The 17,949-nt window shown below is 33.7% G+C and overlaps 2 protein-coding genes across 2 annotated transcripts; both read right to left on the bottom strand.

The window, feature by feature from the left end:
- Window positions 1–1,085: 1,085 nt before the first annotated feature.
- On the bottom strand, window positions 1,086–2,043 carry LOC143193011 (ATP-dependent DNA helicase Pif1-like). Its single transcript, XM_076398928.1, has 2 exons — window positions 1,976–2,043; window positions 1,086–1,913 (listed from the first exon to the last, which is right to left on the bottom strand). The coding sequence occupies exons 1-2, from the start codon at window positions 1,986–1,988 to the stop codon at window positions 1,279–1,281; spliced, it is 648 nt and encodes a 215-aa protein (XP_076255043.1). The 5' UTR covers window positions 1,989–2,043; the 3' UTR covers window positions 1,086–1,278.
- LOC143193010 (uncharacterized) lies at window positions 1,086–5,463 on the bottom strand. The gene is made up of 5 exons (XM_076398927.1): window positions 5,018–5,463; window positions 4,839–4,957; window positions 4,284–4,554; window positions 4,059–4,226; window positions 1,086–3,956 (listed from the first exon to the last, which is right to left on the bottom strand). The coding sequence occupies exons 1-5, from the start codon at window positions 5,337–5,339 to the stop codon at window positions 3,091–3,093; spliced, it is 1,746 nt and encodes a 581-aa protein (XP_076255042.1). The 5' UTR covers window positions 5,340–5,463; the 3' UTR covers window positions 1,086–3,090.
- Between the last annotated feature and the right edge of the window lie 12,486 nt (window positions 5,464–17,949).

A 17,949-nucleotide genomic window follows, 5' to 3' on the forward strand; every position in this document is an offset into this window, starting at 1 on the left:
TGCCTCTATTTGCATTGGCGAATTTTCAGAAGATGAAATTAGCCTTGACGATGTTTCTTTATTCGGATCGTGGTCGGGATCATCGGTAAGCAATTTTCCATCAGAAGAGGAAGATGTGTGTTTTTCTGAATGCGGGGAAACATATATAGGTGTTGCAAATACCGATTCCGAAAGTGATGCTGATGACTCCTATAACAGCAGTGATAAACATGACCATCGATGTGACGATTTAGATAGTGTGCAATATCTAACAATGGACGAAGAAGAGATCTTGGCGTATCAATTTAAAACTAAATGTACTATTTAGCACTTTACCATACGCTACTAATGTTGTATATTTTTACAGAATTTCAATTGAACTAAATATTTGTATATATGTATAATTAACTAATAAATATAAAAATTATTAAGAATAACACTTCTCTTTTCTTGAAACTTCTCAAATTAGGCAAATAGAACTTAATCGTCCTTAGCCCTAACATAGAGTAGGCCATAGAATCTATCTTTCGGTAAATTAATCAAATTGTCGAAAATCAATTGAAAATTTATCAAAAATTTAATAGACTTACCAGATATCAGATTATTCTACAGAGAATTTATTTTTTCACTAATGCATATGTGCTATTTCCCAGATAACTATCAATTTTAATATCAATATGTTAATTAAGTAGATATGTTATACACGACTATATCGTATGACATTCAATTTGACTGTATCGTTCGACGGAAAATAACTTTTCATGATAAAATAATGAGAGCCGCCTAATTTGACAGTAGATTAAGAAGGAGATTATTAGCGTATAAATATTGCGGCTTTCTAAGGAACAAACTGCATCTTAGAACCAAACATTTGGCTACCTGGACCGGAATCAATTGAAAATTTATCAAAAATTTAATAGCCTAATATTGATAATGAACTATATATTTGTATACTAGCTGACCCGACAGACTTCGTCCTGTCAAAAAGATTTGTAATGTGGCAGTTTTTGTGCCTACGTATTTTAAAAAATTCTCCTGAACAGAACCATCACCCTGGTGATAGGGCGTTGTGAATAAAAAATAATTAAATAAAACATATATAAGGATTGAAAAGTAAGTAATCGCTTTATTGTTAATCATGTGAATCATAATTATTATTATTATTATCATTATATTGCTTTGTGGTATACGATGTTTTTTGTTTGATTACCTGGCGCATAGATAAACAAATCTGATGGTTTTCCAACACGGGAACAGGCAACATACAATTGACCATGTGAGAAACATGGGTTTTCTAGATTAATACCACAAACACTTAATGATTGCCCCTGGGACTTGTTTATAGTCATAGCAAAAGCAAGCCGTCAACATGTCTATAGGAAATTTGCCATTACCAATGTCAATGAGTTGTTTAGAGAATATGTTTCCAGATTGGTCATTTTGCAACTCGACACGCATATTCTTGCTTAAATGAAGTACTTTAACATGTTTCCACAAATTGGAGGACTTTAGACATGCATTGAGTTCATCAGCTGGCGTTGATCGTGGAATCACTGGCAATGTTTGACGAAAATCTCCTGCTAATAAAATCATTGCACCACCAAATCGGTTATTATTGCTACGTAGATCTTTTAAGGTTCTGTCTAAAGCCTCCAAAGATTTTTTATGTGCCATCGTGCATTCATCCCAAACAATCAATTTACATTGCTGCAAAATCATTGCCATTGCAGAGTTCTTCGAAACGTTGCAGGTTGGAGTTTCATTGCTTTGCATATTTAATGGCAATTTTAGTGCTGAATGGGCTGTTCGACCACCTTCAAGCAAAGTTGCTGCGATTCCCGACGAAGCGAGTGCAAGTGCAATTTTATTTTGTGAGCGAATTGTTGCTAATATTAATGAAATAAAAAAAGTTTTTCCTGTACCACCAGGTGCATCTAAGAAATAAATCCCTCCAGTTTCATCATTTGTTACTTTCATAAGAGTTTCAAATACATACTTCTGTTGTTCATTTAACAGTGGAAGATTTGTTTGAATTTATTCTTTCAAAGCGTTGAGATCATACAGTCTTTCTCGATGCAACTCTTGGTTAAAAGCGTCATGCATTGGACGATTGGGCGCGGTCAGGCCTAATTGAATTAATAGTTTGTTTGACATTATCAAGCACATGTCCTCAATTGAAATCAATGCTTCATTGTAAATTTCTTCACTGATTTGTATATTTGGATTTCCCATTCTATTCCGTATTTGATACAAAATATCATCACACATATAATCTTTGTACTTCATCCACAAATCAATTGGGTTTGATGGGAAGCATGTAGATATGATTATAGAAAACAATGTTCGTATTTGATGAGTGTGTGATGATATTACAGCATCATTGAGAGTTTGATCCCAATGAGCGTCATTTTCAAGCAATTGCAAACGTTGACAGGCTTCTCTGTAGGATCCACACAATTCACCATCAACAGTTCGTAACTGTTGGAATGATGTTGGGCCACGTACATTGACTAATAGCAGTCGTAAATAAAAACATTCATCATTGCTTGGATGTACTGAATAAATCCGGCCAATCGCATCGGTGGAATATACATCTGTATATCCTGGAACTGGTTTTCCTTGTTTCCGTCGTATAAATCTCCTTGAGGATTGATTCCAGGTATAATATTTTGGCATTTCAGAATATAGCAATGTTTGTGCGAAATCATCGTTTTGGCATGTCTCAAAAAAACTGGTTAATGTAGTAGATGGTGGCTGAGCAGCTCTTTGTACTGCGTTCTGTGCTGTAAAATACACTCTTTGTCCATTTTCTAAATGCACAGCTAAGTGAACAACAGAAGGGTGTCTCTCATGAATAGGAAAAGAAAATATTCGCCAAACTGCTTCATTACTACTGACATAGCGGCCCATTTGGTATTGGGTAACTTCATCATTAGAATTCTCTGCACCAATTCCAATCACAGCCATATCACTCCCTTTGGTTACATATTTGCAAATGTATTTAATCGATTTCACTGAATGGCAAGATTCAACGTTGATGTGTGCTTTGAATGTCTTTGATAAAATGGGTGAATATGGAACAATCCAACGATTATCTATTTCAATATCTTGTTAATTTAATTTGACAATTGTTGATTTTCCATTGTCTGCTGTCGATCTGCGACGATACAATGGATAACCGTCATTACCAGTAATTGTTTCCGATATTAATGTCCGTGGATATCGTTTTGAACATTTACCATCCATCATACACGGTGAATTTTGATTAAGAGTTCCACAGGGACCATGTATCATGTTTTTGATAACTACCTCATGCAATCCAGGATCTACTTGTACATTAGGGATTTCAGCTGATATCACTGCATCAACTTCATTTGGCCTTATCTTTTCAACCAACCAAATCAAAATGTGTGCATGTGGCAATCCTCGTTTCTGCCACTCCACAGAATACATCCAGCAGCGTGTCTCACCAAACACATTATGTTTTACGATGAAATTCATTAAAGATTTCAACTTTTGTCTAAAGACTCTGGCTGTAATATCATGACGATCAATGGGTGATTGCCCAGGGAATAACTCCTGCTTAATTTCTATCCATTGCGGATTGCATGTAAATGTGATGAACAAATCTGCTGTACCATAATGACGAACATACGACATGGCATCTTGAGCATATTCGTGCATATGCCGAGGGCTTCCGATGTATGTTGCTGGAAGAATAGTCATCCGACCGACATTCTGTGCATTTCCATCAGTATTAATCGCATCTCGAAGGTGAATATACTCTTCAGATCGGAGTTTGGTTTGATTCAACCTGATGAATGTTAATCTCTCCGTTTCAATTTTAACATACATGTCATCAACATATTTGTGATATAATCGCCGACATTTCAATATGTGATTATCTGCATTTTCCCGAATCATTAGGCGGTATGAATAATAGTTCATTGAACTGACTTTTTTGTTGGTTTCAGAACCTGTAAACAGATTTTGTTTTAATAACATTCAAATATAAAATTAAAATACATAATATAGTGACTGAGATATTATCGCCATAGCTAAACTAATATTTTAGTTACCTGTAATGGGATTTATCATTTTTATTGATAAATCGTAGCCATCTTCACCTTGCCAAAATATAATGGGATATTGCAGTGCATCATATGAGCGGTGTGTTTCCTTTATAGGTTGTAATTGAAAATTCCGACGATGTAAAACAATATCACGGGATTCCAAGTTTTCTCCAACTACAACGATAGCAACTTCATCAATAGTTGGTGCATTAAAACGTCTTGTATGTTGACCTGCAGGTGTTTTATCAGCTCTGATTACAATTTTGTGATTATCGGATGGCATCAGATCCAGGGCAGTTTTAAACAATATAATCAATTGATTGTGTTGATGAAATAAAGTTTGTAATTGTTCTACAATAGACCTTTTTACTAAATTGTTATGTGCACAACGCAGATCAATTTCTTGTGGTGAATTGCCCATAAAATAAATTTGCAGGAATTTGTTGTCGCTATCTGACACTGGTAACAGTGAACCTGCTCTGTGATATATTTGCCCTTGTATCTGTAAATAAAAAAAATATTATGGTGTGGTATAAATTAATGGATTGTCAATGATCAAACTTAAATAATATTTGATCTTAAAAAGTATATATTTAGTTTTAACTAATATCTATCAAATATAAAATATAATAAAAGTGTCACTGAAACTGAATCACCATATAATATGATGACTAAGTGATATATTTCGTAATGATTAAGAAATTGAAGATTAGTAACACATCTTAACTTTGGTGACAGAAAATTTTGTTCGCTAAAATAATTATGAGTAACTGCTATAATACATACCTTGAAAGTTGGCATAAAATTTTCCCGAACTGCATTTGTTGCCCCAAATGAAGTCATTTGAAAGCAATTGTTATATTGTTGAATATGTGTCAAAAAGTGTATAGAATCTGTTCCTATTCCTGAAACCAATGAGTACAATGGTTCTGGTGGTGGATCCAATTGTATCAATTTCACTTTACCATTTGCGCAACACAATCCATTGGCTTCGTTTTTGTATTTTAATGCCTTACAGTGTGAGCAAACCAAGTTCATAGAACCAATAACAACACATTGGTAGTTACTGTAGTCAATTGACACATCGTAACTGAAAGCAGCTGGATTCAAACTTGCGCGATTATTAGTTGAATGTCGCGCTCGCGCTTCACGCGTTTGTGATATCCGAATTCTTTCACGTTCATTTCCGTCGTCACGTTCTTGTGCAGTACGATTAGATCGGTAATTAGTTTGGTTTATAGCATTTCTGGTTCTTCTACCTAAATTGCTTCGTCTTATAGGAGGCATATCAAATATAAATTATTTTTTCACTAATCACGAACTAAACAAACACTAACTAACTAAACACTCTGCACAAAACACGATATACGAATTTGTTTCGTGTATCACTTGACAATTCATCTGTCATCTGTCAAAAGTCATCTGTAACAGACAACTTTTTTTTTAAATTTGATATGACTTGAACTCAAATCCTTTTAAGCCGTACGAATTGTTTTATTTATTTAAAATTTGAATTAAATTTTAAACAAATAAAAAATTTTAAATAAATAAAACAATTCGTACGGATTAAAAGGATTTGAGTTCAAGTCATATCAAATTTAAAAAAAAAAAGTTGTCTGTTACAGATGACTTTTGACAGATGACAGATGAATTGTCAACTGATACACGAAACAAATTCAAACAAAAAGGGCTATTTTTAGGGTTTTTCCAGCAATAATTCTAATTTTTCTCGCCGTAAAAACCATCCCTGAACTTCAACGAACATTTTAAAAAAAGATTTGGCCAAATTGGTCCAGGCGTTGTTGAGTTATGCGCTTAGGAACATATTTTGCGATTCATTTTTATATATAAGATATGTATAATTAACTAATAAATATAAAAATTATTAAGAATAACACTTCTCTTTTTTTGAAACTTCTCAAATTAGGTAAATAGAACTTAATCGTCCTTAGCCCTAACATAGAGTAGGCTATAGAATCTATCTTTCGGTAAATTAATCAAATTGTCGAAAATCAATTGAAAATTTATCAAAAATTTAATAGCCTTACCGGATATTAGATTATTCTACAGAGAATTTACTTTTTCACTAATTCATACGTGCTATTTCCCAGATAATTATCAATTTTAATATCAATATGTTAATTAAGTAGATATGTTATACACGATTATATCATATGACATTCAATTTGACTGTATCGTTCGACGGAAAATAACTCTTCATGATAAAATAATGAGAGCCGCCTAATATGACAGTCGATTAAGAAGGAGATTATTACCGTACAAATATTGCGGCTTTCTAAGGAACAAACTGCATCTTAGAATCAAACATTTGGCTACCTGGACAATTGCAAAAAAAGAGTTTTATTGCTGTCTTTATTATTTTATTGCCCCCAATATAATTGGGGGCGGAGTCAATGTATTTGTGTATATATATTATGGTGAACTACCTGAATTTCTTCATTGTGTATTTGTGAGAGTATCAGTGTACAGGCTACTTTGCTATATTATCACCATGAATTCAAATGTGTTGTTAGCTGAACTGTTTGAAATGTATAAAGAGCTGGTGAAAAACCATCCCTTGATGAGCCACGCAAACCGTCTTAAAGCTATTGAGAACAAGTTGAAGCACTACCATGTAGATCTATATGATGTAGAGTGTGATTACTTACTGCATCAGATGGAAGAGCAAAATTCTGAAATGCGCCAAAGCAAGAAGAAACTACGTTTAACTGAAGACATTCCAACAGGATGCGAATGGGCGGATCTCGATTGCAGCCTCTCGATGGAATACATTTGCTATAGAATAGATAGTGAAATGTTGTACGGAGCAAAAATGGAAGGATCGAGTTCCACACCCAAAAATGAGATCATTCGAGAGAGGACGAAAGTCAGTGCTCATAGAAGGTTACTGAAATCAGAGAGTCTCGGAGATGGCAACCACCCGGATAGCGGCGATAACAAACGAGTAAAAATAAAAGCTTTTAGAAGATTGCAGCAGCCAGGAGCATTAACAGACATGAAGAAGCATGCCTCTATTTGCATTGGCGAATTTTCAGAAGATGAAATTAGCCTTGACGATGTTTCTTTATTCGGATCGTGGTCGGGATCGTCTGTAAGCAATTTTCCATCAGAAGAGGAAGATGTGTGTTTTTCTGAATGCGGGGAAACATATATAGGTGTTGCATATACCGATTCCGAAAGTGATGCTGATGACTCCTATAACAGCAGTGATAAACATGACCATCGATATGACGATTTAGATAGTGTGCAATATCTAACAATGGACGAAGAAGAGATCTTGGCGTATCAATTTAAAACTAAATGTACTATTTAGCACTTTACCATACGCTACTAATGTTTTATATTTTTACCGAATTTCAATTGAACTAAATATTTGTATATATGTATAATTGACTAATAAATATAAAAATTATTAAGAATAACACTTATCTTTTGTTGAAACTTCTCAAATTAGGTAAATAGAACTTAATCGTCCTTAGCCCTAACATAGAGTAGGCTATAGAATCTATCTTTCGGTAAATTAATCAAATTGTCGAAAATCAATTGAAAATTTATCAAAAATTTAATAGCCTAACCGGATATCAGATTATTCTACAGAGAATTTATTTTTTCACTAATGCATATGTGCTATTTACCAGATTACTATCAATTTTAATATCAATATGTTAATTAAGTAGATATGTTATACACGACTATATCATATGACATTCAATTTGACTGTATCGTTCGACGGAAAATAACTCTTCATGATAAAACAATGAGAGCCGCCTAATTTGACAGTCGATTAAGAAGGAGATTATTACCGTACAAATATTGCGGCTTTCTAAGGAACAAACTGCATCTTAGAATCAAACATTTGGCTACCTGGACAATTGCAAAAAAAGAGTTTTATTGCTGTCTTTATTATTTTATTGCCCCCAATATAATTGGGGGCGGAGTCAATGTATTTGTGTATATATATTATGGTGAACTACCTGAATTTCTTCATTGTGTATTTGTGAGAATATCAGTGTACAGGCTACTTTGCTATATTATCAAAATGAATTCAAATGTGTTGTTAGCTGAACTGTTTGAAATGTATAAAATGCTGGTGAGAAACAATCCCTTGATGAGCCACGCAAACCGTCTTAAAGCTATTGAGAACAAATTGAAGCACTACCATGTAGATCTATATGATGTAGAGTGTGATTACTTACTGCATCAGATGGAAGTGCAAAATTCTGAAATGCGCCAGAGCAAGAAGAGACTACGTTTAACTGAAGACATTCCAACAGGATGCGAATGGGCGGATCTCGATTGCGGCCTCTCGATGGAATACATTTGCTATAGAATAGATAGTGAAATATTGTACGGAGCAAAAATGGAAGGATCGAGTTCCACACCCAAAAATGAGATCATTCGAGAGAGGACGAAAGTCAGTGCTCATAGAAGGTTACTGAAATCAGAGAGTCTCGGAGATGGCAACCACCCGGATAGCGGCGATAAAAAACGAGTAATAATAAATGCTTTTAGAAGATTGCAGCAGCCAGAAGCATTAACAGACATGAAGAAACATGCCTCTATTTGCATTGGCGAATTTTCAGAAGATGAAATTAGCCTTGACGATGTTACTTTATTCGGATCGTGGTCGGGATCATCGGTAAGCAATTTTCCATCAGAAGAGGAAGATGTGTGTTTTTCTGAATGCGGGGAAACATATATAGGTGTTGCATATACCGATTCCGAAAGTGATGCCGATGACTCCTATAACAGCAGTGATAAACATGGCCATCGATGTGACGATTTAGATAGTGTGCAATATCTAACAATGGACGAAGAAGAGATCTTGGCGTATCAATTTAAAACTAAATGTACTATCTAGCACTTTACCATACGCTACTAATGTTGTATATTTTTACCGAATTTCAATTGAACTAAATATTTGTATATATGTATAATTAACTAATAAATATAAAAATTATTAAGAATAACACTTATCTTTTGTTGAAACTTCTCAAATTAGGTAAATAGAACTTAATCGTCCTTAGCACTAACATAGAGTAGGCCATAGAATCCATCTTTCGGTAAATTAGTCAAATTGTCGAAAATCAATTGAAAATTTATCAAAAATTTAATAGCCTTACCGGATATCAGATTATTCTACAGAGAATTTATTTTTTCACTAATTCATATGTGCTATTTCCCAGATAACTATCAATTTTAATATCAATATGTTAATTAAGTAGATATGTTATACACGACTATATCGTATGACATTCAATTTGACTGTATCGTTCGACGGAAAATAACTTTTCATGATAAAATAATGAGAGCCGCCCAATTTGACAGTAGATTAAGAAGGAGATTATTAGCGTATAAATATTGCGGCTTTCTAAGGAACAAACTGCATCTTAGAACCAAACATTTGGCTACCTGGACCGGAATCAATTGAAAATTTATCAAAAATTTAATAGCCTAATATTGATAATGAACTATATATTTGTATATATGTATAATTAGCTAATAAATACAAAAATTATTAAGAATAACACTTCTCTTTTGTTGAAACTTCTCAAATTAGGTAAATAGGACTTAATCGTCCTTAGCCCTAACATAGAGTAGGCTATAGAATCTATCTTTCGGTAAATTAATCAAATTGTCGAAAATCAATTGAAAATTTATCAAAAATTTAATAGCCTTACCGGATATTAGATTATTCTACAGAGAATTTATTTTTTCACTAATTCATACGTGCTATTTCCCAGATAACTATCAATTTTAATATCAATATGTTAATTAAGTAGATATGTTATACACGACTATATCATATGACATTCAATTTGACTGTATCGTTCGACGGAAAATAACTCTTCATGATAAAACAATGAGAGCCGCCTAATTTGACAGTCGATTAAGAAGGAGATTATTACCGTACAAATATTGCGGCTTTCTAAGGAACAAACTGCATCTTAGAATCAAACATTTGGCTACCTGGACAATTGCAAAAAAAGAGTTTTATTGCTGTCTTTATTATTTTATTGCCCCCAATATAATTGGGGGCGGAGTCAATGTATTTGTGTATATATATTATGGTGAACTACCTGAATTTCTTCATTGTGTATTTGTGAGAGTATCAGTGTACAGGCTACTTTGCTATATTATCACCATGAATTCAAATGTGTTGTTAGCTGAACTGTTTGAAATGTATAAAGAGCTGGTGAAAAACCATCCCTTGATGAGCCACGCAAACCGTCTTAAAGCTATTGAGAACAAGTTGAAGCACTACCATGTAGATCTATATGATGTAGAGTGTGATTACTTACTGCATCAGATGGAAGAGCAAAATTCTGAAATGCGCCAAAGCAAGAAGAAACTACGTTTAACTGAAGACATTCCAACAGGATGCGAATGGGCGGATCTCGATTGCAGCCTCTCGATGGAATACATTTGCTATAGAATAGATAGTGAAATGTTGTACGGAGCAAAAATGGAAGGATCGAGTTCCACACCCAAAAATGAGATCATTCGAGAGAGGACGAAAGTCAGTGCTCATAGAAGGTTACTGAAATCAGAGAGTCTCGGAGATGGCAACCACCCGGATAGCGGCGATAACAAACGAGTAAAAATAAATGCTTTTAGAAGATTGCAGCAGCCAGGAGCATTAACAGACATGAAGAAGCATGCCTCTATTTGCATTGGCGAATTTTCAGAAGATGAAATTAGCCTTGACGATGTTTCTTTATTCGGATCGTGGTCGGGATCATCGGTAAGCAATTTTCCATCAGAAGAGGAAGATGTGTGTTTTTCTGAATGCGGGGAAACATATATAGGTGTTGCATATACCGATTCCGAAAGTGATGCTGATAACTCCTATAACAGCAGTGATAAACATGACCATCGATGTGACGATTTAGATAGTGTGCAATATCTAACAATGGACGAAGAAGAGATCTTGACGTATCAATTTAAAACTAAATGTACTATTTAGCACTTTACCATACGCTACTAATGTTGTATATTTTTACCGAATTTAAATTGAACCAAATATTTGTATATATGTATAATTAACTAATAAATATAAAAATTATTAAGAATAACACTTCTCTTTTGTTGAAACTTCTCAAATTAGGTAAATAGGACTTAATCGTCCTTAGCCCTAACATAGAGTAGGCCATAGAATCTATCTTTCGGTAAATTAATTAAATTGTCGAAAATCAATTGAAAATTTATCAAAAATTTAATAGCCTAACCGGATATCAGATTATTCTACAGAGAATTTATTTTTTCACTAATGAATATGTGCTATTTCCCAGATAACTATCAATTTTAATATCAATATGTTAATTAAGTACATATGTTATACACGACTATATCGTATGACAATCAATTTGGCTGTATCGTTTGACGGAAAATAACTTTTCATGATAAAATAATGAGAGCCGCCTAATTTGACAGTCGATTAAAAAGGAGATTATTAGCGTATAAATATTGCGGCTTTCTAAGGAACAAACTGCATCTTAGAACCAAACATTTGGCTACCTGGACAAATACAAAAAAGTGTTTTATTACTGTCTTTATTATTTTATTGCCCCCAATTAAATTGATTGATTTATTATATTAATAAATACGGAGTCACCTATTTGTCTATATATATTACGGTGAAATATCTGAATTTCTTCATTGTGTATTTGTGAGAGTATCAGTGTACAGGCTACTTTGCTATATTATCAAAATGAATTCAAATGTGTTGTTAGCTGAACTGTTTGAAATGTATAAAATGCTGGTGAAAAACAATCCCTTGATGAGCCACGCAAACCGTCTTAAAGCTATTGAGAACAAATTGAAGCACTACCATGTAGATCTATATGATGTAGAGTGTGATTACTTACTGCATCAGATGGAAGAGCAAAATTCTGAAATGCGCCAGAGCAAGAAGAGACTACGTTTAACTGAAGACATTCCAACAGGATGCGAATGGGCGGATCTCGATTGCGGCCTCTCGATGGAATACATTTGCTATAGAATAGATAGTGAAATGTTGTACGGAGCAAAAATGGAAGGATCGAGTTCCACACCCAAAAATGAGATCATTCGAGAGAGGACGAAAGTCAGTGCTCATAGAAGGTTACTGAAATCAGAGAGTCTCGTAGATGGCAACCACCCGGATAGCGGCGATAAAAAACGAGTAATAATAAATGCTTTTAGAAGATTGCAGCAGCCAGAAGCATTAACAGACATGAAGAAACATGCCTCTATTTGCATTGGCGAATTTTCAGAAGATGAAATTAGCCTTGACGATGTTACTTTATTCGGATCGTGGTCGGGATCATCGGTAAGCAATTTTCCATCAGAAGAGGAAGATGTGTGTTTTTCTGAATGCGGGGAAACATATATAGGTGTTGCATATACCGATTCCGAAAGTGATGCCGATGACTCCTATAACAGCAGTGATAAACATGACCATCGATGTGACGATTTAGATAGTGTGCAATATCTAACAATGGACGAAGAAGAGATCTTGGCGTATCAATTTAAAACTAAATGTACTATTTAGCACTTTACCATACGCTACTAATGTTGTATATTTTTACCGAATTTCAATTGAACTAAATATTTGTATATATGTATAATTAACTAATAAATATAAAAATTATTAAGAATAACACTTATCTTTTGTTGAAACTTCTCAAATTAGGTAAATAGAACTTAATCGTCCTTAGCACTAACATAGAGTAGGCCATAGAATCCATCTTTCGGTAAATTAATCAAATTGTCGAAAATCAATTGAAAATTTATCAAAAATTTAATAGCCTTACCGGATAACAGATTATTCTACAGATAATTTATTTTTTCACTAATTCATATGTGCTATTTCCCAGATAACTATCAATTTTAATATCAATATGTTAATTAAGTAGATATGTTATACACGACTATATCGTATGACATTCAATTTGACTGTATCGTTTGACGGAAAATAACTTTTCATGATAAAATAATGAGAGCCGCCTAATTTGACAGTAGATTAAGAAGGAGATTATTAGCGTATAAATATTGCGGCTTTCTAAGGAACAAACTGCATCTTAGAACCAAACATTTGGCTACCTGGACCGGAATCAATTGAAAATTTATCAAAAATTTAATAGCCTAATATTGATAATGAACTAAATATTTGTATATATGTATAATTAACTAATAAATATAAAAATTATTAAGAATAACACTTCTCTTTTGTTGAAACTTCTCAAATTAGGTAAATAGGACTTAATCGTCCTTAGCCCTAACATAGAGTAGGCCATAGAATCTATCTTTCGGTAAATTAATCAAATTGTCGAAAATCAATTGAAAATTTATCAAAAATTTAATAGCCTAACCGGATATCAGATTATTCTACAGAGAATTTATTTTTTCACTAATGAATATGTGCTATTTCCCAGATAACTATCAATTTTAATATCAATATGTTAATTAAGTACATATGTTATACACGACTATATCGTATGACAATCAATTTGGCTGTATGGTTTGACGGAAAATAACTTTTCATGATAAAATAATGAGAGCCGCCTAATTTGACAGTCGATTAAAAAGGAGATTATTAGCGTATAAATATTGCGGCTTTCTAAGGAATAAACTGCATCTTAGAACCAAACATTTGGCTACCTGGACAAATACAAAAAAGTGTTTTATTACTGTCTTTATTATTTTATTGCCCCCAATTATATTGATTGATTTATTATATTAATAAATACGGAGTCACCTATTTGTCTATATATATTACGGTGAAATATCTGAATTTCTTCATTGTGTATTTGTGAGAGTATCAGTGTACAGGCTACTTTGCTATATTATCAAAATGAATTCAAATGTGTTGTTAGCTGAACTGTTTGAAATGTATAAAATGCTGGTGAAAAACAATCCCTTGATGAGCCACGCAAACCGTCTTAAAGCTATTGAGAACAAATTGAAGCACTACCATGTAGATCTATATGATGTAGAGTGTGATTACTTACTGCATCAGATGGAAGAGCAAAATTCTGAAATGCGCCAGAGCAAGAAGAGACTACGTTTAACTGAAGACATTCCAACAGGATGCGAATGGGCGGATCTCGATTGCGGCCTCTCGATGGAATACATTTGCTATAGAATAGATAGTGAACTGTTCTACGGAGCAAAAATGGAAGGATCGAGTTCCACACCCAAAAATGAGATCATTCGAGAGAGGACGAAAGTCAGTGCTCATAGAAGGTTACTGAAATCAGAGAGTCTCGGAGATGGCAACCACCCGGATAGCGGCGATAAAAAACGAGTAATAATAAATGCTTTTAGAAGATTGCAGCAGCCAGAAGCATTAACAGACATGAAGAAACATGCCTCTATTTGCATTGGCGAATTTTCAGAAGATGAAATTAGCCTTGACGATGTTACTTTATTCGGATCGTGGTCGGGATCATCGGTAAGCAATTTTCCATCAGAAGAGGAAGATGTGTGTTTTTCTGAATGCGGGGAAACATATATAGGTGTTGCATATACCGATTCCGAAAGTGATGCTGATGTCTCCTATAACAGCATTGATAAACATGACCATCGATGTGACGATTTAGATAGTGTGCAATATCTAACAATGGACGAAGAAGAGATCTTGGCGTATCAATTTAAAACTAAATGTACTATTTAGCACTTTACCATACGCTACTAATGTTGTATATTTTTACCGAATTTCAATTGAACTAAATATTTGTATATATGTATAATTGACTAATAAATATAAAAATTATTAAGAATAACACTTATCTTTTGTTGAAACTTCTCAAATTAGGTAAATAGAACTTAATCGTCCTTAGCACTAACATAGAGTAGGCCATAGAATCCATCTTTCGGTAAATTAATCAAATTATCGAAAATCAATTGAAAATTTATCAAAAATTTAATAGCCTTACCGGATAACAGATTATTCTACAGAGAATTTATTTTTTCACTAATTCATATGTGCTATTTCCCAGATAACTATCAATTTTAATATCAATATGTTAATTAAGTAGATATGTTATACACGACTATATCGTATGACATTCAATTTGACTGTATCGTTCGACGGAAAATAACTTTTCATGATAAAATAATGAGAGCCGCCTAATTTGACAGTAGATTAAGAAGGAGATTATTAGCGTATAAATATTGCGGCTTTCTAAGGAACAAACTGCATCTTAGAACCAAACATTTGGCTACCTGGACCGGAATCAATTGAAAATTTATCAAAAATTTAATAGCCTAATATTGATAATGAACTATATATTTGTATATATGTATAATTAACTAATAAATATAAAAATTATTAAGAATAACACTTCTCTTTTTTTGAAACTTCTCAAATTAGGTAAATAGAACTTAATCGTCCTTAGCCCTAACATAGAGTAGGCTATAGAATCTATCTTTCGGTAAATTAATCAAATTGTCGAAAATCAATTGAAAATTTATCAAAAATTTAATAGCCTTACCGGATATTAGATTATTCTACAGAGAATTTACTTTTTCACTAATTCATACGTGCTATTTCCCAGATAATTATCAATTTTAATATCAATATGTTAATTAAGTAGATATTTTATACACGATTATATCATATGACATTCAATTTGACTGTATCGTTCGACGGAAAATAACTCTTCATGATAAAATAATGAGAGCCGCCTAATATGACAGTTGATTAAGAAGGAGATTATTACCGTACAAATATTGCGGCTTTCTAAGGAACAAACTGCATCTTAGAATCAAACATTTGGCTACCTGGACAATTGCAAAAAAAGAGTTTTATTGCTGTCTTTATTATTTTATTGCCCCCAATATAATTGGGGGCGGAGTCAATGTATTTGTGTATATATATTATGGTGAACTACCTGAATTTCTTCATTGTGTATTTGTGAGAGTATCAGTGTACAGGCTACTTTGCTATATTATCACCATGAATTCAAATGTGTTGTTAGCTGAACTGTTTGAAATGTATAAAGAGCTGGTGAAAAACCATCCCTTGATGAGCCACGCAAACCGTCTTAAAGCTATTGAGAACAAGTTGAAGCACTACCATGTAGATCTATATGATGTAGAGTGTGATTACTTACTGCATCAGATGGAAGAGCAAAATTCTGAAATGCGCCAAAGCAAGAAGAAACTACGTTTAACTGAAGACATTCCAACAGGATGCGAATGGGCGGATCTCGATTGCAGCCTCTCGATGGAATACATTTGCTATAGAATAGATAGTGAAATGTTGTACGGAGCAAAAATGGAAGGATCGAGTTCCACACCCAAAAATGAGATCATTCGAGAGAGGACGAAAGTCAGTGCTCATAGAAGGTTACTGAAATCAGAGAGTCTCGGAGATGGCAACCACCCGGATAGCGGCGATAACAAACGAGTAAAAATAAAAGCTTTTAGAAGATTGCAGCAGCCAGGAGCATTAACAGACATGAAGAAGCATGCCTCTATTTGCATTGGCGAATTTTCAGAAGATGAAATTAGCCTTGACGATGTTTCTTTATTCGGATCGTGGTCGGGATCGTCTGTAAGCATTTTTCCATCAGAAGAGGAAGATGTGTGTTTTTCTGAATGCGGGGAAACATATATAGGTGTTGCATATACCGATTCCGAAAGTGATGCTGATGACTCCTATAACAGCAGTGATAAACATGACCATCGATGTGACGATTTAGATAGTGTGCAATATCTAACAATGGACGAAGAAGAGATCTTGGCGTATCAATTTAAAACTAAATGTACTATTTAGCACTTTACCATACGCTACTAATGTTTTATATTTTTACCGAATTTCAATTGAACTAAATATTTGTATATATGTATAATTAACTAATAAATATAAAAATTATTAAGAATAACACTTCTCTTTTGTTGAAACTTCTCAAATTAGGTAAATAGGACTTAATCGTCCTTAGCCTTAACATAGAGTAGGCCATAGAATCTATCTTTCGGTAAATTAATGAAATTGTCGAAAATCAATTGAAAATTTATCAAAAATTTAATAGCCTAACCGGATATCAGATTATTCTACAGAGAATTTATTTTTTCACTAATGCATATGTGCTATTTCCCAGATAACTATCAATTTTAATATCAATATGTTAATTAAGTAGATATGTTATACACGACTATATCGTATGACATTCAATTTAACTGTATCGTTCGACGGAAAATAACTCTTCATGATAAAATAATGAGAGCCGCCTAATTTGACAGTCGACTAAGAAGGAGATTATTAGCGTACAAATATCGCGGCTTTCTAAGGAACAAACTGCATCTTAGAACCAAATATTTGGCTACCTGGACAAATACAAAAAAAGAGTTTTATTACTGTCTTTATTATTTTATTGCCTCCAATATAATTGGGGGCGGAGTCACCGTAATTGTCCATATATATTATGGTGAACTACCTGAATTTCTTCATTGTGTATTTGTGAGAATATCAGTGTACAGGCTACTTTGCTATATTATCAAAATGAATTCAAATGTGTTGTTAGCTGAACTGTTTGAAATGTATAAAATGCTGGTGAGAAACAATCCCTTGATGAGCCACGCAAACCGTCTTAAAGCTATTGAGAACAAATTGAAGCACTACCATGTAGATCTATATGATGTAGAGTGTGATTACTTACTGCATCAGATGGAAGTGCAAAATTCTGAAATGCGCCAGAGCAAGAAGAGACTACGTTTAACTGAAGACATTCCAACAGGATGCGAATGGGCGGATCTCGATTGCGGCCTCTCGATGGAATACATTTGCTATAGAATAGATAGTGAAATATTGTACGGAGCAAAAATGGAAGGATCGAGTTCCACACCCAAAAATGAGATCATTCGAGAGAGGACGAAAGTCAGTGCTCAT

This window comes from Rhynchophorus ferrugineus, unplaced genomic scaffold (genome assembly GCF_030347505.1).
Source record: "Rhynchophorus ferrugineus isolate W39M unplaced genomic scaffold, kcgeb_rfMv2 rfM3, whole genome shotgun sequence".
NCBI classification, from domain to species: domain Eukaryota; kingdom Metazoa; phylum Arthropoda; class Insecta; order Coleoptera; family Curculionidae; genus Rhynchophorus; species Rhynchophorus ferrugineus.